Below are 25,628 nucleotides of genomic sequence, written 5' to 3' on the forward strand. Positions count from 1 at the left end.
GTACGTCCTGCAAAAACTGTCAGTTAGTGACAATGGACGTACCTGGTACGTCAGTTGTTTAAGAGAGTGCTGGAAGCGATCGCAATCGCTTCCAGCAGCTCTCAGGGTATTGCAGTGATGCCTCGATATTGAGGCATCCTGCAATACCCTTTAACAAGCATCCGATGCAGAGAGAGCCACTCTGTGGCCCTCTCTGCACCGGTAGCGATGGTGCCGTTCGTTGGTGGGTGGGAGCTTTCAAGGGAGGTGGGTGGGCGGCCCATCGCTACCCGGCATCCGGTTCCTGCAAGTGCTATGTGCACGCCGGATGCTGGGAGCGTGCCGAGGGGGGCCTGCGGGGGCGCGCACACGCGCGCAGCAACCACTGCCACCAATGATTAAAGAAGAGAGAGGGGGGCAGAAAACATTTTTTTTTTTTAAAAATACTAATAGGATCTGCTAGGGTAGGGGGATGGGGTTATTGGGGGGGTGGAAGCTACACTACAGAAAACTATGTATTTAAGAAAAAAAACAAAAAAAAAACAACCTCTCTTTTTTTGGGAAAACTGGGTACTGGCAGACAGCTGCCAGTACCCAAGATGGTGGCAAATAGGTATGTTGGGAGGGTTAGAGAGCTGTTTGGGGGGGATCAGGGAGGTTGGGGGCTAAGGCAGGGGTCCATCACAGATGAATAATAAAAAAAAAACAAACCTTTTATTTTAGTACTGGCAGACTTTCTGCCAGTACTTAAGATGGCGGGGACAATTGTGGGGTGGGGGAGGGAAGAGAGCTGTTTGGGAGGGATCAGGGGGTGGGATGTGTCAGGTGGGAGGCTGATCTCTACACTAAAGCTAAAATTAACCCTGCAAGCTCTCTACAAGCTACCTAATTAACCCCTTAACTGCTGGGCATAATACAAGTGTGGTGCGCAGCAGCATTTAGTGGCCTCCTAATTGCCAAAAAGCAACGCCAAAGCCATATATGTCTGCTATTTCTGAACAAAGGAGATCCCAGAGAAGCATTTACAACCATTTGTGACATAATTGCACAAGCTGTTTGTAAATAATTTCAGTGAGAAACCTAAAATTGTGAAAATATTAACTTTTTTTTTTATTTGCTCGCATTTGGCGGTGAAATGGTGGCATCAAATGTACCAAAATGGGCCTAGATCAATACTTTGGGTTGTCTACTACAATACACTAAAGCTAAAATTAACCCTTCAAGGTCTCTACAAGCTCCCTAATTAACCCCTTCACTGCTGGGCATAATACACGTGTGGTGCACAGCGGCATTTAGTGGCCTTCTAATTACCAAAAAGCAATGCCAAAGCCATATATGTCTGCTATTTCTGAACAAAGAGGATCCCAGAGAAGCATTTACAACCATTTGTGCCATAATTGCACAAACTGTTTGTAAATAATTTCAGTGAGAAACCTAAAGTTTGTGACAAAATTTGTGAAAAAGTGAACAATTTTTTTTTATTTGCTCGCATTTGGCAGTGAAATGGTGGCATGAAATATACCAAAATGGGTATAAATCAATACTTTGGGTTGTCTTCTAAAAATAAATATATACATGTCAAGGGATATTCAGAGATTCCGGACAGATATCGGTGTTCCAATGTAACTAGCGCTAATTTTGAAAAAAAAGTGGTTTGGAAATAGCAAAGTACTACTTGTATTTATTGCCCTATAACTTGCAAAAAAAGCAAAGATCATGTAAACATTGGGTATTTCTAAACTCAGGACAAAATTTAGAAACTATTTAGCATGGGTGTTTTTTGGTGGTCGTAGATGTGTAACAGATTTTTGGGGTCAAAGTTAGAAAAAGTGTGTTTTTTTCAATTTTTTCCTCATATTTTATAATTTTTTTATAGTAAATTATAAGATATGATGAAAATAATGGTATCTTTAGAAAGTCCATTTAATGGCGAGAAAAACGGTATATAATATGTGTGGGTACAGTAAATGAGTAAGAGGAAAATTACAGCTAAACACAAACACTGCAGAAATGTAAAAATAGCCATTGTCATTAAGGGTAAGAAAATTGAAAAATGGTCCGGTCATTAAGGGGTTAAAGGGACACTGAACCCAATTTTTTTCTATCGTGATTCAGATAGAGCATGCAATTTTAAGAAAGTTTCTAATTTACTCCTATTATCAAATTCTTTTCATTCTCTTTGTATCTTTATTTGAAATGCAAGAATGTAAGTTTAGATGCCGGCCCATTTTTGGTGAGCACACTGTGTTGTTCTTGCTGATTGGTGGGTAAATTCACCTACCAATAAACAAGTGCTTTCCATGGTTCTGAACTAAAAAAAATAGCTTAGATGCCTTCTTTTTCAAATAAAGAAAGCAAGAGAACTAAGAAAAATTGATAATAGGAGTAAATTATAAAGTTGTTTAAAATTGTATGCTCTATCTGAATCACAAAAGAAAAAATTTGGGTTCAGTGTCCCTTTAACATTAAGTATAAATAGAGGTGGATATTCAACCAATGTCCAAATTATTATCGGTTATTTGTAGAGCGCCAACAGATTCCGCAGCGCTAATGGTTTAGTTAGTGGTTTGGGTTATCTGGAGCCCAGTTTGAAAGTCTCAGAATGTTACTTCAAGGTCCATTTGGGTAAATTCGTTATCAATACAATAAGTGTTGCTCTATAATCTTATTTAACTTATAAGAACAAATAATCTGTGCAATAACATGTCCTAATAATGTGCAGCTTAATGATACATTCTAAAACCGTGCAATGGTTTAAATTGATAGCTGATGATCAAAAGTGTTTAAAGAGGCTTCAAGAGGTGAGAAAGCTAGGGCTTTACTAACCCGTGTATGTCTTTCTTCAAGTTATATGGAATAAAGCGTTTGGCCGTGTTTATCATGATGGTTATAAGACTGAGTCGAAGTATGCATTTTAGAGGGGGAAAATAGTTAAGAAGAAATGGTTTGAAAGGAAAGGGGGGAATTTATGTCTTTCTTTCTATTTTCTAATGTTTAACCAGTATTGTTGTGCTATGGGGCATGACCACCATATATGTGTGAAAGTGCCTCTGTGCTTGCAACCTCGCCAGCAATCGGTGTTGTAGTCAGGTATCATCGTTCCCAACTTATCTGCGGTATAGTGCCATCTGCATAGTAATTTCGTATTCATTTCAGAAATAGATATGGATTAAGAAGAAGAACTCATCTGTTTATATATTGTGTGCCATGTTTTTAGCGGTCAGTGGTCATCTAGTTCTGTTTCAGTTTTGAGTTTGCCGTGTTGTAGAAGTAAGTAGCAAGGTATAACACGGTGTAGTGTATGGTTGGTTAAATCAATAGATTTAGAATGAAAGGGGGCCTTGGTATTATTCAATAAAGGTGTCAAGAGGGAATATGGTGTTGAGATTGTTTTGAATTTTTTTAGAATTTTATCCAAATTCTTAAATGTTTCGTGTGTGAGAAAGGAAGGGAGGGAGGGAGAGTTTGGGTTTAGCCGTTCACGTATGCCTGGGAGCCAGCATTGTCCTCCTAGTTGTTCACATTTGGAGAGTTCGTGTTCAAGGAGTACCCATTCTTTATGGCTGGCATGTTTGCAACAGTCTACTGTTCTGGACATAAAGGTTGAATAGCGGTAAAGTGTGAAGTTTGGAGCTCCCAAGCATCCATTAGATTTTGTTCGGTATAAGATATGTGTGTGGCTACTCTGGGGCCTTTATGGAAATAAATATTTTGGGTTTCATGTCCCTTTTTAAGGTTCTGAGAACTTACAATGAAATCACTAGTGTATAAGTTGTAAGGCTCCACCTTGCAAATGCGACATTTACGTTTTTTCAAACAGTTCAGCAAATAAATAATAAATGTGCATTCAGTTTTGCAGAAATATGTTTGTTTGTTCACTACAGAAGTAGTGTTAACTTATTTTCATTTAGAAAATCAATAACATAGTTTATTTGGTTAGGAGTGCCCAAAAAGGTTTACAAACATCTTTATCTTCTATGGCCATACTGTGGATTACTCCATCTTAACAGCCAAACTAAATGAAAACCTCACAGCCTCAGCAATTTCAGAAGTGATCTAGTAAGTAGTAGTATTTCTGCTCTCAAGTGCTCCTTAGAAGTGTGTTTCAAGGTTATTGTGTTACAAGGTTATACGTGCCTAGTTAATGATTCTAATAGTCTTATCATTTCACATATGTTTAAAAAAAATGAGAGAGGAAATAATTCATGCTTATCAACTGCACTCTAACAATCAAGGAAATGTGTGTTTTTAAAGTTTGTGTAAACAAGTGGGTATTTAGCAGAGATGGTCAAATACTACAATTCCTTGGTTCTGATAATGTTGCCAGCCAGGTAGCATTATAAAGTAGCAGTGTAATGCTTTGCTGCATTCTAATGTTTTCTGCTATTTATAAATGTTAATAAAGTTTTCCAAAGCACAAATTAATTTCAAAATTTAACATAAATTGGTTTAATAATAATTTGTGCTACAAGCATGGAAATTTTTGTGTGTGACAATTTTAGCTTAATCTTATCTTAAATTGTGTGAAATTAAAGTGAATGTAAATTTTGATGCTTAAGTGCCCGGTTTTTAAAAATTTGATTAAAAACGGAGGCACTTTAATTCATCAAAATTTACATTTCACTCCTGTTGAGAAAAAAAAAACGTACCTTTTAATCTTCACAGCAGCTCCAGCTTCCTTTGGTCGTCGCAAGCCATTTCTGATGTCAGAAATGATGGATAGGTCATCCTCCAATCACAGCTCCCCCCCCCCCCCCGGGGGAATCAGTGTCTGATTCAACGCTGTGATTGGAGGAAGCCGGATTCCTCATTTTAGACCCAGGAAGAGGCTTTGCAATGGGTGGAGGAAGCTGGAGCTGCTGTGAAGATTAAAAGGTAAGTTTTTTTTTTTTTCACAACAGGAGTGAAATGTAAATTTTGATGAATTAAAGTGCCCCTGTTTTTAATCAAATTTTTAAAAACCGGGCACATTAGCATCAAAATTTACATTCACTTTAAGTACTCCACACCTTATACTTACAGCATAAAATTTCCAATTTAATTTAAATATGGAATAGAACATACAGATATTGAAAACCATCCAGTACTTGTTCAGTATACTTTTGATAGTGCTTATGATACTGAGGTATTGAAAGTATCTCTCTAGTTTTCAGTCTTTTAAAAAAACATTTCTCAGAGAAGGAATAGAAGAAGCTTGAGACTAATTATATACTTGGTGCTAGATTACAAGTGGAGCGCTAAATTATCACACTCCCGCAAACAGGCAAATTTGCCCGGTTGCGGGCGCAAGATAATTAACCAGCTATTACAAGTTGCTGGTTATTGCTACCGCAAGCAATTAGCGCTCAGAAAATTAACCAGAGATCCGATAATTTTTTAAAAGTGCCCACAATGCCCTAAAAATTGAGGCCATTATAGTTTTTTTATTAAAACAAATCTAGCTTTTAAGGAGAATCCACGGCTTCATTTCTTACTGTTGGGAAATACTGAACCTGGCCACTAGGAGGAGGCACAGACACCCCATCCAAAGGCTTAAATACCTCTCCTACTTCCCCTATCCCCTAGTCATTCTTTGCCTTTCGTCACAGGAGGATGACAGAGAAGTGTCAGAAGATTTCAGAGTTGTTCCTTAGGAGGGGTATCTGCCCTTCAATATGGGACTGGAGTTTTAAGTAGTAGGAGTCTTTCTGCGAACCCATCCAGACTGCCTGCTAACTGCTCCTTAAGCAATCAGGGTTGATGAGTTTCACTGCCTGCTTTTTCTTCACTCAAGTCCATGTCAGGAGCAATGCTACAAGACTGTCACACTTGAGAGGCTATGTTTCTGTTCCACAGCATGGATTCTGGTAAGGTTGTTTCAATTTTTACATATGTTATCTTAATAGAATCATGGGTTAATATCTCCTGAGGGAGGTTATTGAACAGTGGGGATTAATCAAATGTGATGCTTTGATTGTATGCTGCTTTATGTGTGAGGTTTCATTAGGCTCATAGACTGTTATGTGGTTGGAACACACAGGTTTTTACTTTCACTTTAAACACTGTGCAGCTTGTAGCTTGGTGTGCTTTTTCTCTTAGCAGGGGCGGTCCTGCCTTGCGCACCATGTGACCGGGAGTGGTCACACTTTAATTTCCTCTTTCCTGACCGAGCTAGCTGTCAGAGAAGACGTTTTTTCTCTGTTTGCCTGGGTCTAGGAGGTGGTGAGTACCCCAGCTATTGGGAGTATAAAGGTGCCGTTTTTGTGAGAAATAAAATTATCGTTTTTTATTCTGTGTCCTACTGTCATTAGCGCAAGCTATGGAGGATTCTGATATTCTTGAGGGTACTCCCTCTATTCCAAATAGTAATACCTGTTTATATTGTGAGGAGGCCTTGGTATGCCTGCCCGATCTACTATGTTCCACATGCATCATGTCTAAGAAGGTTAGCCATCCACCTCTGAGGACTCTCCGTCCTGTGAGGTGCATACCCATCAGTCATCTCCCTCATTACATGCAGCTTCCCGTAGCACGCCTGATCCTCCATCTGGAGGGAGCCTTTTACCATTAGACTTTACTATGCAGTTAAAAACTGCGCTGTCTGAGGCTCTTAGTGCTTTACCTCACCCTGCCAAGCGCAAGCGAAAGGTTAAACATAGCTCTTCTGTCCAGGGGTCATCTAGTGATTTATTGAATTTATCTATTTTTCAATTATCCAAGGATGGGTCACACTCTGAGTCTTCAGATGGTGAACTTTCTGTATCGGAGTCTGCTACCACTAGGCCTCCTGCGGCGGAGGAACCAGCCTTTAGATTCTGTCTACATTAGATGTTCCGGAGGCCAAGCTGCCTGATGAGCCTTTGATCCCTAAATTAGACAGAGTTTACAAGGACAGGGTAGTGCCGTTAACTTTTCCTGTACCTGTAAAAATGGCGAACATTATTAAGAATGAGTGGGATAGAATTGGATCTTCCTTTTCCCCTTCGTCTTCCTTTAAAAAAATTATTCCTGGTCCTAGACTCTCAATTGGAGTTGTGGGATTCCGTCCCTAGGGTAGATGGTTTTATCTCCACACTGGCTAGGCGTACTACTATCCCACTTGAGGATAATTAAATGTTTCAGTATACGGGATACTTGTTTCAACTGGCAGTGGCTGTTGCCTTGGTTGCTGGAGCTGCGGCCTACTGGTGCGACTCCTTATCGGATTTGATCGAGGTGGAGGGACCCCTCAACATTATCCAAGAAAGAATTAAGGCCTTGAGAATTGCTAATTCTTTTATCTGTTATGCAAACCTGACGATCATTCGCCTAAATACTAAGATCTATGGTTTTTCAGTGCACCCCTGTCGGTCGCTCTGGCTGAAATCCTGGTCTGTGGATATGACTTCTAAGTCTAGGCTCCTTTCCCTTCCTTTTAAGGGAACAATTTTATTTGGTCCTGGCCTGGACTCCATTATCTCCATGGTTACAAGGGTGCCTTCCTACCGCAGGATAAAAAGAACTAGTCTAAGGGACAAGGCTCTAATTTCGTTCCTTTTGTTCTGAGAAATCCCAATGACAACAGTCCTCTGCTAAGCCCGAGCAAACCAAGACTCCTTGGAAGCCGGCTCAATGATGGAATAAATCCAAGCAGAGCAAGAAGCCCGCCGAGACCAAGTCAGCATGAAGGGGTGGGCCCAGATCCGGCGCTGGATCATGTAGGGGCAGACTGTCGCTGTTTTCAGATGCTTGGTTCAGGGACATGCAGGATCCATGGGTCCTGGAGGTCATAGCTCAGGGATACAAGATAGGTTTCAAATCTCATCTACCCAAGAGCAGATTTCTCCTTTCAAGCCTGTCTTCAAAGCCAGTAAAGAGGGAAGCCTTTCTAGGGTGTGTGCAGGATTTGTCCTACCTAGGGATCATTGTCCCGGTTCCTATTGCAAAAGAGGTTTGGGATACTATTCAAACCTGTTTTGTGGTCCCAAAGAAGGAGGAAACTTTGCATTCAATTCTGGACCTAAAATGCTTAAACAAGTTTCTAAATGTCCCCTCGTTCAAGATGGAGACAATAAGGTCCATCCTTCCTCTAGTTCAGGAAGGACAGTTTATGACCACTATAGATCTGAAGGATGCTTACCTTCACGTTCCAATCCACAAGGATCACTTCCAGTTCCTAAGGTTTGCATTCCTGGACCAGCACTTCGAGTTTATTGCACTTCCATTTGGTCTAGCTACTGTTCCAAGAATTTTTACGAATGTTCTAGGGGCTCTTCTGGCCGTTGCCAGAACCCGGGGTTTAGCAGTAGCTCCCTACTTGGACGATATTCTGGTACAAGCACCATCTTTTCATCTGGCGGAGGACCATTCAGTATCTCTTCTATCTCTCCTTCGATCTCATGGATGGAAGATAAACTTAGACAAGAGTTCTCTGATTCCAAGCACCTGGGTAGAATTCCTGGGTACTATAATAGACTCCATATCCATGAGGTTATTTCTAACAGACCAGAGAAGTTGCAAGCTAGCTTCGGCATGTCTTGCCCTCCGGACCTCCTTAAGTCCATTTGTGGCTCAGTGTATGAAGGTAATTGGTCTCATGGTGTCCAGCAAGGACATAATTCCCTTTGTCAGGTTCTGTCTCAGACCGTCACAACTGTGCATGCTGAGGCAGTGGAACGGCGATCATTCGGATCTGTCTCAACAGTTTTCCCTGGACAACCGGTCGAGATAATCACTCTCTTTGTGGCTCTGTCCAGATCATATGTACTAAGGGACATCCTTTCTAAGACCGTCCTGGGAGATTGTGACTATGGACGCGACTCTATCAGGATGGGGAGCTGTTTGGGGTGCCAGGAAGGCACAGGGCCTGTAGTCTCAGGAGGAGCGCTTCCTCCCGATCAACATTCTGGAACTTCGAGCAATCTTCAATGCTCTGAAGTATTGGCCTCTTCTAGGTCCGTCCCGGTTTATCAGATTCCAATCAGACAATATAACCTTGGGGACTTAGATCAACCATCGGGGGGAACGAGAAGCTCCCTAGCAATGAGGGAAGTATCTCGGATTCTGGACGCTGTCAGCGATCCACATTCTGGGTGTGGACAACTGGGAACAAATTTCTCTGCAGACAATCCTTCCATCCGGGGGAATGGTCTCTCCATCCCAAAGTGTTTGCGGACATATGCAGCAGGTGGGGGATGCCGGAGATAGACTTCATGGCGTCTTGTCTCAATACCATGCTACCCAGATATGGGTTGAGGTCTAGGGATCCTCAGGCGGAGCTAATAGATGCATTAGCAGTGCCTTGAAGGTTCAATCCAATCTACCTTTTCCCACAGTTACCACTCCTTCCCTGTGTAGTGGCCCTCATCAAGCAGGAGCAGCCATCAGTGATACTGATTGCTCCATCGTGGCCACGAAGGACGTGGGTCGCGGATCTGGATGGATGTCATCTTCTCCTTCATGGAAGTTACCTTGTCGCAGGGATCTGCTGGAACAAGATCCTTTTTGTTCATCTAAATCTTGATTTTCTGAGGCTAACAGCGTGGAGATTGAACGCTTAGTCCTAGCCAAGAAAATTTTTTCTAAGAGAGTTATTGATACTCTCATTCAAGCTCATAAGCAGGTTACTCGTCGCACCTATTTATTCTGGTGTGAAGAGCGTGGATTCCCCTGGCATAAAGTTAAGGTTGCCAGGATTCTTTCGTTTCTCCAGGATGGACTGGAAAAGGGTCTCTCTGCCAGTTCCCTAAAGGGGACAGATTTTGGCCCTGTCTGTTTTTACTGCACAAGAGGCTCTCGGAGCTTCCAGATGTACAGTCTTTTGTAAAGGCTCTGATTAGGATCAGGCCCGGTTTCAGATCTAAGGCTCCTCCCTGGAGTCTGAATCTTGTTCTTAAGGTTTTGCAGGAGTGTTATCCGCTTAGCTTATGAGACAGCGGGACATAAGCCTCATCAGAGAATTACGGCTCATTCTACTAGAGCAGTGGCTTCCTTTTGGGCCTTTAAAAACGAGGCCTCTATGGATCAGATTTGTAAGGCGGCTACCTGGTCCTCTACATACTTTTTCTAAATTTTACAAGTTTTATGTTTTTGCTTCTGCGGAAGCAGCCTTCAGGAGAAAGGTTATGCAGGCTGTGGTGCCATCAGATTAGGGTCCGCCTCTCTTTTTGTAGCTCCCGTTTTCATTCAGTGTCCTCTAGAGCTTGGGTATAAGTTTCCCAACAGTCAGGAATGAAGCTGGACTCTCCTTATATTAAGAAGGAAAACATAAATTATGCTAACCAGATCATTTCATTTCTTTCTGTATAAGGAGAGTTCACGGCCCCTGCCCGTGTTCTCCGATAGGCGGCCCACTAAATTATATTTTCCTTCTGGCACCTTTTATACCCTGATATTTCTCCTACTGTTCCTTGTCCCCTCAGCAGAATGACTGGAGGATAGGGGAAGTGTGAGAGGTATTTAAGCTTTTGGCTGGGGTGTCTTTGCCTCCTCCTGGTGGCCAGGTTCAGTATTTCCCAGCAGTAAGGAATGAAGCCGTGGACTCTCCTTATACAGAAGGAAATGAAATTATCTGGTAAGCATAATTTATGGGGGTTTTTTTTATAAAAAAAAAAACTGCAATAGGCAGTTTTGAGACTTTAAAGTTGGTGGGAGTGGGGTGTTAGAAAAATAAGTCACTAAAAAGTGCCTTTACATTGAGGTCTATAGGAACTGTGAGTTCCCAATAAATATATATGTATATGCTTATATACATATATATTTACGTGTTAATATGTGTATATATACATATTAACACATAAATATATATGTATAGAGTCATATACATATATATTAAAAAATGCTGCCCATCACTGTGCTACTTACAAAGTGATCACTTGCATGCAAGCAATATTTAGCGCTCTACTTGTAATCTGGCCCATTAGTAGGCGACAGAATGAGAAAATGTTGTCTCATTCCCAAATTATTGAGAATTCTCACAATGCAGATTGTTACTGAACAAACAGATGAGTCTGTCCATCTCCCATGGTATCACAGCATCCTCAACATACCAGTACTCATTCAGACTGAAAATGTATAAATGTACAAATACTAAGGGCATAGCAGCTGCTAGCTTCCCATCCTATACACCTACTGGCAACCAGCTTAAATGGATAGTCTAGTCAAAATTAAACTTTCATGATTCAGATAGAGCATGCAATTTTAAGCAACTTTCTAAAATTTTCTTGGTTCTCTTGCTATCTTTATTTGAATGTGAGCTTAAAGGAACACTAAACCCATTTTTTTTTCTTTCATGATTTAGAAAGAGCATGCAATTTTAAACATCTTTCTAATTAACTTCTATTATCTAATTTGCTTCATTATCTTGATATCCTTTGCTGAAAAGCATATCTAGATATGCTCAGACGCAGCTGATTGGTGGCTTCACATAGATGCCTCGTGTGATTGGCTCACCCATGTGGATTGCTATTTCTTAAACAAAGGATATCTAAAAAATGAAGCAAATTAGATAATAGAAGTAAATTGGAATGTTGTTTAAAATTGCATTCTCTACTTGAATCATGAAAGAACATTTTTGGGTTTAGTGTCCCTTTAAGAGCCAGCTCTTTTGTGGTTCAGCACCTGGGTAGTGCTTGCTGATTGGTGTCTGTCTACATTAAGAAATCATTTAGAAAGGTGCTGAACCAAAAATGGGCTGGCTCCTATTCTTACATTCTTGCTTTTTTAAATAAAGATACTAAGAGAACAAAGAAAAATTGATAATAGGAGTAAATTAGAAAGTTGCTTAAAATTGCATGTTCTATCTGAATCATTTAATTTTGACTAGAATATTCCTTTAAATATTAAAAGAAATAATAAGGCAAGTCAGAAATGGTAAAAATATCTTTATATACACTATCATATGTCAGCTGAACAACATTCTTTATTACTTTAGTATTTGTGTATAAATTTAGGAAACTGAGGGCTAAATCTGATATGAAGGAGAATGAATGATAAATATATACAGAACAGTATTAAAGGCGCACATGAAGTCATAAACCAAGGAAAGCGTTTCCTAAAAATATGTTTTTTCATTAGTTTTCAGGACCGAATATTCAATGGCAGGGATAAAATTCAACAACAAGCTGAAATGAATTCAGAAATTATTCTTGAAGAGATACTCATTAAAAGGTCGCAGCAGAAGAAACGAACATCTCCATTAAACTACAAGGAAAGAGTTTTTGTGCTCACCAAATCTCGTCTGACTTATTACGAAGGACGGGCCGAGGTAGGAACTGGGGTTGTGCCCTATTTTGTCTATATCAACTCTGTATTTATTTATTTGAACGCAACAATGTTTTCATTAAAAAAGCATCTACTGTGTCTTTTGACAATGGTTTTTGATTTTTTTGTTATAGTTAAATGGACACTAAGTAAAATTATAATTATAATTGCAATAAAACTAAAGAGGGTTTTGGTTATATGGCAAATGTAACTATTTGTCACTTTCTGAGCACACGGAACTTTATTCCCTAAATGTGACAACATCAGTAGCTTGTGCCATTAGGTATCAATTATTTCCTATTAGGAAAACCATGTCTTAGAAAGTGCAGGAGCAGCTGTGTGGTGTATATAGACATTTAAATAAAGTATGCACATCTATGTTTAAAAACACGTCACATCCTTTTTTTTTATATAGTAACAGCACAAATGGCTTATAGGTACTAGGCAAGAAATAATGCATTAAACTTAATTACTGTTACATGACTCAGAGAAACTATTATGAGAGTTTTTTTCCAATCTTGGTTTATCCTAATTTCTCTTTCCATGTACATAACTGGCATAGAGCAGAGTATTATTTTTTTGGAGGTGCATTGTGAGTATGTAGATTTTCTTCTTAAATTGAAAGAGTCCACAGCTGCATTCATTACTTTTGGGAAATAAGAACCTGGCCACCAGGAGGAGGTAAATACACCCTAGCCAAAGGCTTAAATACTCCTACCACTCCCCTCATCCCCCAGTCATTCTTTGCCTTTCGTCCCAGAAGGTTGTCAGAGAAGTGTCAGACCCCTTCATTAGTGGGGGGTGAGTGGTGGGGGACCGTCTGTTGGGCGACGATGTCTCCTGGAGGACTGTTGGCTCAGTCGAGTCCGTTTTGCAGTCTCTAGTTTGGCTTCTGGACTAGCTGCGAGTCAGTGTCCTTGGGGCTTTTCCTTTAAAAAATTTCTCGGCTTTGGACGAAGCGGGTTTTTTTATTGAGTAGAGGTTCAGGCCTGGTGTCCTCAGTGTGGGCCGCCTTTTGTACCCTCCCGTCTTGGCATTCAGTGTCCTCTATAACTTGGGTATTGTTTTCCCAAAAGTAATGAATGCAGCTGTGGACTCTTTCCATTTAAAAAGAAAAACATAAATTATGCTTACCTGATAATTTCCTTTTCTTCTGATGGAATGAGTCCACAGCTCCCCACCCGTAATTTTATGTGGGGCGTCCTTATATTCATCTGGCACCTTTCACCCTGATATTTCTTCTACTGTTCCTTGTTCCTCTGCAGAATGACTGGGGGATGAGGGGAGTGGGATGGGTATTTAAAGGGACAGTCTACACCAGAATTTTTATTGTTTAAAAAGATAGATAATCCATTTATTACCCATTCCCTAGTTTTGCATAAGCAACACAGTTATATAAATACACTTTTTACCTCTGTGATTATCTTGTATCTAAGCCTCTGCAAACTGCCCCCTTATTTCAGTTCTTTTGACAGACATGCATTTTAGCCAATCAGAACTGGCTCACTGGAACTCCACGTGCGTGAGCACAGTGTTATCTATATGACACACATGAACTAACACCCTCTAGTGGTGAAAAACTGTCAAAATGCCCTGAGAGAAGAGGCGGCCTTCAAGGGCTTAGAAATTTGCATATGAACCTTCTAGGCTGAGCTTTCAACTAAGAATACCTAGAGAACAAAGCAAAATTGGTGATAAAAGTAAATTGGAAAACTGTTTAAAATTACATTCTCTATCTGAATCATGAAAATTTATTTTGGACTAGACTGTCCCTTTAAGCCTTTGGCTGGGTCGTCTTTGCCTCCTCCTAGTGGCCAGGCTCTTATTTTCCAAAAGTAATGAATGCAGCTGTGGACTCTTTCCATCAGAAGAAAAGGAAATTATCAGGTAAGCATAATTTATGTTTTTTCTTCACCAGTAGTTTTATTTCATACAAACAGTATATTCTATTAAAGACTATTTTTAAAACCTAAAACACATTTCTAGCTGTTCCTCTTTAGACAAAAACAGTTGCAGTTTAGGGGAAAATTCCCAGTCCCTTCAAGTTTCATAAATGTAATCTTTTTAAAAACACTTTAAAATTAATCTTTGGACTCCATTGAAACACTATTTAAGTAGCTGTGGTCTTAGGGTGTCTGCTACTTAAAGGGGCACTCAAGTCAAAATAAACTTTTATGATTCAGATAGAACATGCAGTTTTAAGACACTTTCCAATTTACGTCCATTATCAAATTTTGCTCAATCTTTTTATATTCACACTTTCTGGGGAACAAGATTCTACTGAGCATGTGCACAAGCTCACATGGTATACATATACTAGTTTCTGATTGGCTTATGTCTGTCACATGATACAGGGGGCTGTAAAATGGAAGAAAAAATTGCTCTTGCGTGATTGTTTGTGTCCGGCATTTGTTAAATGGGGCCTCTTCTCTTCATTTATACATAATTTTTTTTCTTATTCTGTGAGAAAGATTGAGGTCAGGAGTAAATTAACACAAGAGAGTATCATATATCCCTACAATTCAAATAATTTGCTGAAGGGCACACCATTGTATTATATCAGGAGTAACCGCAAATTATGTTACTGTTCTCAGTCCTTCTTTAGTCCATGGAATCTCGCTCACTGTAGTGCGTGCATACTTTTCTTTCATTTGTATTAAGCCTCCTTGTATGTAGTATTACACATTTATCTTATGAACAGTATTAGAAGCTAATATATGCAACAGCATATATTTAATACTAATGTTCCCAGTGGGCATTGCTAAAAACCTTATCACATTTTGCATGACATCACATTGTGTATCATTAGAGAGGCAGGTTAACAAGACTACTAACGTTTTATACAATGTTACACCGAATGAACATTGAGGACAAGCTTATAAGTTAATCATCTGATATCACAATCCGTGTCTCTCTCTGACGAAGCGCTAAGTGCATGAAATGCGTAAGCAGTGTTTTGAGTTCTAGCTGTGTTACAATAAATATTGGGGGGTTCTATTGGGTTGTCTCGCCTGCTTTGTTGCGTAACAGATTAAAATGGTATAAGTAAACATATTTAATAAATGATAGTGAAGAAATTCTAAATTAATAAGTTACTTCAAAACAAACTAAAAATAAAAACATTAAACAAAAGGATAGAAAGATAAAAATTTAATTGTGCTTTTTAATTTTAAATAAAGGCATTACTGCAACATACTTCCATTAGATAAAATGCTTTGAATAAAAGTTATTATGCTGTTTCAGTGGCATACACACATATGCTGCTCCACAGATAATTTTGTCCGCCAGCTAGCATTATAAAGTAACCTGGTGGGACAGTGTGATACTCTTTAATATAAATACATTTTCTGCTATCCAAAGCACAAATTTATTGCATAATGTATCTTAAATTTTTTTTTTATAAATTTTTATCTCGGTCATCAGTAAAAATCACCTGGGTGGTGCACCCATTAAACAAGGGCCTGGGGAGAATGCTGGGAACTATAGTGCAAAATGCTTTTTGTTAAAATGCATTAAAGGGAAATGAAACACTAAATTTGTCTTCATGATTCAGATAGAAGTAAAGTAGAATTGTATTCTCTATCTAATTTGCTTCATGCTTTAGCTAGCCTTTGTTGAAGAAATAGCAATGCACATGGGTGAGCCAATCACATTAGGCATCTATGTGCAGCCACCAATCAGCAGCTGCCAAGCCTATCTAGATATGCTTTTCAACAAAGGATATAAAGAGAATGAAGCAATTATATAATAGAAATAAAAAAAGTTGTTTAAAATTGTATTCTCTATCTGAATCATGAAAAAAAAATATTTCGGTTTCATGTCCCTTTATTTAACTTTTCAATTTTAACCTTTCTATCCTATTAATAAAGAGATTACAAAATTTTAAAAGTCTAACACAGTGATTTTCAACCTTTTTTTTGGAGTGGCACACTTTTTTACATTAAAAAATACTGCGACATACTACCATCCCAAAACTTTACAAAATCACACATTGTACCCTAATACAGCATATATATACACTGTGTGTATATATATATATATATATATATATATATATATATATATATATATATATATATATATATATATATATATATATATATATATATATATATATATATATATATATACACACACACACACTGTACTGTGCTGTCATGCCATGCCTCCTACAAACTATATGTGACATATTGTCATTCATTCACAAACAATCATAATGATTGTCTGTGAATGAATGTCAATATGTCATGGTTGTAAATTATGCCTGCACTGGGAAAAGTCCCCCCCTCCCCTGCAAACTGGGAAAAGTGTTAAAGTGTTATATGTGGAGCACTATATATATATATATATATAAAAAACGTCCAGGAGTAAAAAACGGCACACCTGAGGATCTCTCACGGCACACTAGTGTGCCGCGGCATACTGGTTGAAAAACACTGGTCTAACAATATGAATGAGTAATATCACATTAAAGCATACAATTGGATTGGAAGCTAAACCTGGACATTAGGATCAAGAGAGTCCCAAACGAACAATTATTTTGTTTAACAAAAATTTGACAAACAGTTTGACAAAATTTGACAAACAATTTATAATAAACATGTATTAATAAATTACAGTTAGGGCTAGATTTATCAATCTGCATTTCATCTCAAATTGCATTGAGTATTTATTCCCCAAATTTAGCATTGCACAAGAAAACGCTTGTACAGTGCCATTCCCCTGCTCTTGCGCAACCAATTGCATGAGAGCAGGGCTTGTCAATCACCCAAGTTAAATGAGTCAAGGGTGATTTTTATCCGCCAACTCAAAGTTGTCAGTAAGGGTTTAGGAAGCAGCGGTTTAAATCAGTTGCAGGCTTAAATGAGCAAACTTACAACTGATAGAGGCATTCACCTTGTGATATATAAACCACTTAGCATCAGCGGAGTCACCTGTATAACTAGGAATATTGTGGTGATAAAGGCCCAAGCTCCTCTGAGTTATTTAATAAAAAAAGGTCTAAAATGTTTTATAAAGTTATTTTTGTATTTATTTAAATGGGGAAAGAGTATCCCAGTAATCCCCTTTGAGAAAAATGGGACATTTGCATTCTACTGACTCAACGGAAAATAGGGCTGGTATTTTTCCACGGCTGCTTTTTATTTCCAGTCTGGCCCTGGTTCTGTCCAATCAGCAGTGTTGATGTCTTCATAAACAGAATATCAAGCTTCAGTATAGTTGCCAGATATTGGTTTGGTCTGCTGTGGCCAAGCCATGCTTTTTGTGAGTGGGAATCTCTTCAGCTGCATGGACTAACCTCTCATACATCAATACAGACATCCCAACCTGCAAAAACTCATTTCAGGGAGGTGGCTTCACCGGCTACTGCGCAAACTCCCCCCCCCCCAAAAAAAAAAAAAAGTGGTTTAATGTCCCTTTAAATTGTCACCTGACCAAATTTTATATATATATACAATATATTTACTATATATATATATATACAATATATTTACTATATATATATATATATATACAGTTATCCACACTTTGTACAGCTCATGGCGGAAATTGTAAAACTGAACTAGAAAACATTATTTTTTAGATTACCTTTCTCTCACCATTACAAGACACCCTCCCCTCTGTTACAGGCATAGGTTGCTCCAAGGCCACAGGACCTCTTAACGGCCACTCACTTACTTCAATCCTCTGTGTTATGATCTGACTACCGGGTGGTTACCAGCATTTACACTGGAACACAGATGAACGCAAATGAAGCAGCCAGCAGTTATTCAGCCAATCACAAAACTGCTGAACGGAAAGGACCAACAAGCGATCGCACAGACCAAAACAAACCAGTTACTGGCTAGTAACAGAGCGTGCATAACGGTTTGTTTTGTGTGATAACTGTTGTGCTCTTTTCAAGTGTACTATTTGTGTAATTTGACAGTAATATTGTACTTCTCCATTCATTTAGTACATGTGTTACATTATCTTATTTAATTAATAGTCAGGAATACAGTGTTTCTGTAATGTTTATATAGATTCTAGGAAGATCGTTTTGGTTAAATATTTTGTTATCAGATGAGGGAATGTGTCTTAAAAGGATAGTAAGCCCAATTTTTTTCTTTCATGATTCAGATAGAGCATGCAATTGTAAGCAACTTTCTAATTTACTCCTATCATCAAATTTTCTTTCTGCTCTAGATATCTTTATTTGAAAAGCAGAAATGTATGTTTAAGACCTGGCACATTTTTTGTTCAGAATCTGGGTTGCACTTGCTGATTGGTTAGTTACATTTAGCCACCAATAAGCAAGTGCAACCCAGGTTCTGAACCAAAAATAGGCCGGCTCTTAAACAAACATACATTTTTGCTTTTTTTAAAAAGATACCAAGAGAAGGAAGACAAATTGATAATAGGAGTAAATTAGAAAGTTGCTTAAAATAAAATGCTTTATCTGAATCATGAAAGAACATTTTTTGGTTTACTATCCCTTTAATGAGAGCAGAGATTTCATATCTTCAAGACTGCATAAAATGTCACTGTAGAAGTAAATACAAGTAACACTCTAACTAAAGAATTTACAATACACGTGGTCAGGAAGTATACTTGGAAATGGAAAGATGGTTACCATTTCCTGTCACACTTTTTCCAGACTGCAGTCTTTATTTTATAGACTAATATAATGTGTTCTGCCTGAGATGAGAAGCACATGGTATGCAAAGTATCTTGAACATATAACTTTTATTTCTACTGAAACCGAGCCAGCTAAAGGCACTATGTTTCCTGGGTTGAGGATTGAAATGACGACCCCACTACAATCTAAACCCGGCCATAGTTTGCAGTCTCAAATAAGTTCTGCAGATTGAAATTTTGTATGAAAGTATGCTGATACCCAGCTGATGGGCCACATATGAGAAATATTTAAAAACGTATTATCCAGAAAAAGCCCCCACCCCATGTCACATGCGGTCTTGTTCACGTGGTGCCACTTTTTACAATTATTAAGCTGACTTTGACTGAAACTAAGAAAAACGTTTTCTTTCATAGAATGGTACAAATTCAATCTGGGCACAGCACTATTTACTAATTTTCTATAAATATTAATTTTAGATGCACATAGAAAGGGTTACTTTTCCCCCCTAAGTAGAATTCATTATGCATTGCTTTCATAAGATGATGAGTCCACAATCACATGTGGTGATTAAAGTCCAGTCCTACGGGAGAAGGCAAAACACCACACACAACAGAGCTTTAATCCCTCCCACTTTCCTTTATTCTTTAGTCAGTTTTTTTGCCTTCAGCAAGGAGTGATGGTGAAACTTGAAGTGCTAATCTACACATCGATTGAAAGGGGTTCTCCGACCAATGTGAAACCCATTATCCCCCTCAGAGAGCTTGGAATAGGACTGAGGGGTGTACAGGAGTACAACTGGCAGAGAGAGTAAATCTCCTTTTTAGTAGTTTGTCACTAGCCTCAGCTGTCGCTGAGATTTATTTTACAGTATCCTGCTGTTGGCTTCATCTATGTTCTTCTGATCCAGATCATCCTATGTCAGTGCATACTACACAGGATGGGCTCTTCTACACTGATTCAATGTATGGAAGTAGTTGGTCTCATGGTGTTGGCTTCAGATGCCCTACCTTTTTCCAGATTCAACTTGAGTTTTTTTGCAGCTTCAAATGTTGCAACAGTGGATTGGAGATTACAATAACCTGTCTCAGAAGATCTCTTTAGACTTTAAGACAAGACATTGTCTAACTTGGTGGCAGACTCACCAATCATTGACTAAGGTAGCCTCATTTATTTGTCCAAATTGCATTGTAATTACTGTGGAGGCCAGCCTGCTTGGTTGGGGTGCAGTCTGGAGTTTCCACAGGGAGTTTCGTCTCCTCCGGAGGTGAGATTACCAAATTAAAAGTTAAACACTTTAAGGGCTAGTTTACAAGTGGAGCGCTATTTTATCATGCGCCCGTAAACGGGCATGCAATAAATAACCAGCCATTACAAGTGACTGGTTATTGCTGCGGCAAGCTATATTTTAGTTTTTTATTAACAAAAAAAAAATATGTTTTTTTAAATAAAAAACTGCAATAAGCAGTTTTTTTAAGGCTGAAGTTGGCGGGTCTGGGGTGTAAGATAAAAAAAAACAGCACTGAAAAGAGCCTTTACGTTGCGGTCTATGGGGGCTGTGTGTTCCCGGTAAATATTTATGTATATGCTTAAATACATATGTATTTATGTGTTTATATGTCTAATTACACATATTAACACATAACTATATATGTATATATTCATATACATATATATTTATATTTGTTGCCCCATTGGAACCTTTGGAAGTGCGCTCTCTTGAGCGCAATGCTTCTATGCAATGCGAACGTGACCTCATTTGCATGCGTTGATATTACTAAATTGAGCTCAAATATCTCTTTCACAAAAGCGATATTTTATGCTCAATTTATAATCTAGCCCTCAATATGAATATTGCATAAATATGCTTTTAAATGTTTTCAGCTACTTGGCTGCAAAGGTCTCCAATGCACTTATATATATGCCTATATACATAATGTATTCATGTGTTTATATGTGTATATATGTCTGGAAATATATATATATATATATATATATTTATATATACAGAAATAAATACATATGTACAGACATATAAACAATATATATACAGTGTGTGTGTATATATATATATATATATAAATATATATATGTATGTATGTATGTATTTAGGCATGTATATGTATGCATTTCTATGTTAAAACCATTTGCAGCCTTGCAACATCTGAGACTTCATATCTTTGAGCCCTTATAACTTTTTATTCCAATTTTTTAAAATTATTTTATTTATTAGTGTTATTATGAGCGTAACTGTACTTTAAAATATATTTTTTAATGCTTTTGTGCAACTTTTTACTCGAGCGTAAATGTTAACCAGAGCTCTGAGGTTTACTTTCAGCTTGTAATACTCACTCTACTTCCGTCACGCGCAAAAAAACTGAAATAGCTTGTGTGCAACTGTTAGCATGTCATTCCTTATCTGGCCCTCAGTCTTGTATCACTTCCTGACATTGAAGCTTTTGTTTAAGCTTTGGTCAGGATAAGACCAGTTATCAAGCCTACTTCCCCTCTGTGGAACCTTAACTTGGTTTTAAGGTTGCTTTAGGCTCAGATGTTTGAAACTCTGCCTGGTCTTGACATTCAACTGTTAACAGATTCTTGTGGCCATTTCCTCGACCAGCAGAATATCTGAGTTTTCTGATCTTTCTGATTCTCCATAGTTGATTTTTCATGAGGTTAACAGTTTTTTTATTTTTTTATTAAATCTTTATTAAGATATTGAGAATGATAACAAGGTTGCATATTCAAAAAAACATATAGAAGAACATGTGATATAACTTTACACATTGAATTATGAAGTTATTGGATCCAGTTCACCAAATTTATACATAAACAAACAAAGTTTACCATTCCAAAAGGACATAAGAATACATGAGAGATTATGGACTATAAACCAGCGTTGGAATCAGCAATAGATTATCTAATGAAGCTTAGTATATTTTCCATATTTTTCAAAAATTTGACGAGGATAAATTAAACCTTTTGAAACAATTTTCAAACTTGACAATGGTTAAGGAAAGAAAGCAGAATAAAAGAGAGGAAGAATGGGAAAGAGGGATAGAGGGGGAAGAAGGAGAAAAAAAAATTAATCTAAATCCAAGGCACATTCCTCACATCCAACTCATTTGCCTTTGAGGGAATAATTCAAGGTAGTGGGGAGACTAGAACTATATAGTTTTTTGCCAGAGTGCTAGCATCATCTCGTGTATCTCTAGTGTATGTGTTTTGAAGTAGTGGTACCTCTCAAGAGCGAGGAGGTCAGAAACTGTCGCTTTCCACTCATCTATGGATGGGATTGTTTGAGTTTTCCAGTGTTTTGGTATAAGTTTTTTTAGCTGCAGTGAGCATGATTAATAATAATGGCTGTTTTCCCATTCCAGCTAGTTTGGGGAGGTCAAGAAGCAGAATTGTGTTTGGGCTAGGACATATCAAGGTACCTAGGGTCTCGGATATCTCCAACAGAATGGGTGTCCAAAAACCCCTCAACATGGGGCATGACCACCAAACATGAAGGAAAGAACCTTCCTCTCCACACCCTCTCCAGCATGTATTATTTAGCGCAGGAAAGATTTTGTGTAGGCGTGAAGGGGTTAAGTACCATCTATACAAACGTTTTACATGTATTTCTTGAATTGTGGCCGAGACTGAGGACCTTTTAATCAAATGAAAGGCCCTGTGCCAAGCGTCTTCATCAATCTCATAACCCAAGTCTGTATTCCATGCGTGTGTATAAGATTTAGTGAGTCACCTCCAGATACTATTTTGTAAAGCTTAGAAATGAGATGTGTGGAAGCTGTAGGTGAAGTACAGAACAATTCAAAGGCCGTAAGCTTCCTTCCAAAGTCCTCTTTGTGTTTGTGATGGGAGAGGAAGTGAATCAGTTGGTGATTATGAAGCCACGAGGAGAAGATCCCCCCCCATGTGCTTCTTCTAGTTCCACTTGAGTCTTTAGTCTACCCTCGTCTGAAATAAAGTGTGCGGAACCTGTCCTAAGGCTATAAGGTTGAAGTGCTGTAAATCCCAGCCGATAGTATGGGAGGTCGGTGTGTTCCAGGATGGGTGTAAGTGGGGCAAAGATTGAGGAGATATGGGTGCTAGTCGATCAAATTTTGTCCCACTCTGAGAGTATTCCTGCAGTGACATGGTACTTATTAATTAGTTTAGGCTTCTTTGAACGCGGGCTCCAAGCTACCGTCGCCATATTTATTTTGAAGATATGCCTATCAATGTGAATCCAGGCTCTATCGTTGGAGTTGTGTGCCCATTCAACTATGTGTTGTAGTGCTATTGCGTTTTTGTAGTTTTGTAGGCATGGGACCCCCAATCCCCCGTTATCCCTGGGTAAATACATTGTTTTTCTTGGGATTCTAGGTCTAGTACTATCCCATATGTATTGTTCAAAAGCTTTCTGTACTTGGATTATGTAACTTTCCGGGAGCGGGATAGGTAATGTTTGTAACAAATACAAGATGCGAGGGAGTACGTTCATCTTTAAGACCTCAATCCTTCCAAGCCATGACAATTTTTTGTTTTTCCAGGACGATAAATCTCTATTTCGTTTTTTATGTTAAGGTAGTTTAGCTTATATAAATCTTGGGAGGAGGGGGTTAAATAAATCCCTAGATATTTTAATTTATGTTGGGCAATGGGGATGTTTAAATTGTTACTTAAGTGCTGTATATGTGTTGGGCTATCATTAATGTTAAGGAGTTCTGATTTTGAAATGTTTAGTTGAAAGTTTGAGACCTTGCTATACCTTCTCATTTCTTCCAGGAGAGCAGGGATAGAAGATTCAGCATTTGTTAATGAAAATAGTGCATCATCGAGAGGGCCTGTTTATACTCCAGGTCTCCCACTACCAAACCAGTTATTTCTTTATTATTTCAAACTTTTTGGGCGAGAACCTCCATGGACATAGCAAAGGGGACAAAGGGCAGCCCTGTCTGGTTCCATTATTAATTTGGAATGACTCCAAGAGTGTACCGTTTATCCTAATTTTAGCATTGGGGGAGGAATATAAGGCCATGGTCATGTTCAGAAAGGGCAGGGGGGTGTCCAGTTCTATCATAGTCCTACGTAGGAAGGCCCATCGAACTCTGTCGAAGGCCTTCTCCGCGTCTGTTGCTAACAGAACGAAGGGGGTATTTGTGACTTTTGCGTGGTTTATCAATTGCAATATTTTAATAGTGTTATTGTGGGCTTCCCTTCCCGGTATAAAGCCAACTTGATCTGTGGCAATTAGATTTGGTAGATATTCATTAAACCTGTTGGCGAGAACTTTAGCCAGTATTTTCATATCAGTGTTTGAGTAAAATAGGCCTGAAATTCTCTGGTTGTATAGCTGGTTTCCCAGGCTTAGGGATGACAGTAATGTGAGCCTCTAAAAGTGGGCCCTACAGGGTAGGGGAATCTCTTAAAATATTAAAAAGCCTAATTAGGTGGGGAGAGAATTTTATTAAGCATTTTATAGTATCTGGGGGTAAAGCAATCTGGGCCAGGGCTTTTGCCAGAAGGCATGTCTTGGATGGCTGTCTGTACTTCCTCTACTGTGATGGGGGATTCTAGATGTGATTTTGCCTTCTCATCTAAGGAGGGGAGATCAATATCCTTGAAGTAATTGTCCATGTGACCTTTGAAAGCTTCGGGTTCAGTGTGTGTGTTTGCTAAGCTAGTTAAATCCTCTATATTATACAGAGATTTGTAATAGTCTCTGAAAGTGGAAGCTATGAGTTTGCTGCTAGACACGGAGGTGCCGTCTTTAGTTTTGATAGAATGAATATATGTCGAGAGTTGTTTCCTGCTAAGAGATCTTGCAAGAATTTTCCCGGGTTTATTGCCCCCTTCATAATAGTACTGTTTAAGATATAGCGCGTTACGCTGGTGCATTTTTATGAGGAATTGCTTTAAATCTGTTCTAGCAGCAAGCAAATTCAGTTTGAGTTTCATTAGCTAGGTCTTGTTTGTGTGCCCTTTCTAGTGAATTAATTCTGTCAAGAATAGATGTGTGTTGTAGCTTAGTTTGTTTAGCCAATCTCGCACTGTGTTTAATGAAAAGACCTCGAATCACCGCTTTATGAGCCTCCCACTCCACCTGAGAAGAAGAGGATGTACTTTCATTAATTACAAAATATTCAGTAAGAGCCTTTTCTGCCTCTTCCAAAATGGTAGGGTTGTCTAGTAGTGTGTCATCTAATCTCCAGGATTTGTTAGTGATTGGTAGGTCTGGCCATAGTATGGAGCATGTTACTGGAGCGTGGTCTGACCATGTTATATTGCCTATTTCACTTTGGTGAGTGAGGGAAAGACCGTGGGAATCTGTCATGATATAATCAATCCGTGTATAGCAATTGTGTGGAGGGGAATAAAACGTGTAGTCTTTTACGTTTGCATGTAGCGATCTCCATGTGTCGTGTAGGTCAAGGTTGGACAGAGAGTTCTTTACTGATTTCAGGACTAATTTTGGGACGTTAGTTGTTCCTCTTGAGGAATCTAAACCTGGGTCCAGTAAGATGTTAAAATCCCCAGCTAGAAAGGTCACCCCTTTAGCATGGTCGAGAAGTAGATTGGAAACTTTTAAAAAAAATGTATTCTGGGCCTGGTTAGGGGCATACACATTCAGTAACGTGAGAGATTGGCCAAATAGTGTACCTACTAAGAGGACAAAACGACCCTCTGGGTCTTTATAAGTGAAGGTTGTTTGGATGGGTAGTGATTTATGGATGAGAATGCCCACACCCCCCTTTTTATTTGGGCCCGAAGCAAAGATGGATGTCGTAAAGTGCATGGGTGACCAGTGTGGTTCCCTTCTGAAAGT

General features: G+C 38.7%; 1 protein-coding gene across 2 annotated transcripts in view; it reads left to right on the forward strand.

Moving 5' to 3' along the window:
* The window catches only part of TEC (tec protein tyrosine kinase), a 431,581-nt gene that overhangs the window by 145,020 nt on the left and 260,933 nt on the right, over positions 1–25,628 (forward strand). For both annotated transcript variants that reach the window (XM_053703987.1, XM_053703986.1), the window contains exon 2: positions 12,013–12,202. In XM_053703987.1, the coding sequence (XP_053559962.1) occupies positions 12,065–12,202 (138 nt within the window). In that variant the 5' untranslated portion in view covers positions 12,013–12,064. The remainder of the gene's footprint in view (positions 1–12,012; positions 12,203–25,628) is intronic.

Source organism: Bombina bombina, chromosome 2 (assembly GCF_027579735.1).
Source record: "Bombina bombina isolate aBomBom1 chromosome 2, aBomBom1.pri, whole genome shotgun sequence".
Lineage (NCBI taxonomy): Eukaryota > Metazoa > Chordata > Amphibia > Anura > Bombinatoridae > Bombina > Bombina bombina.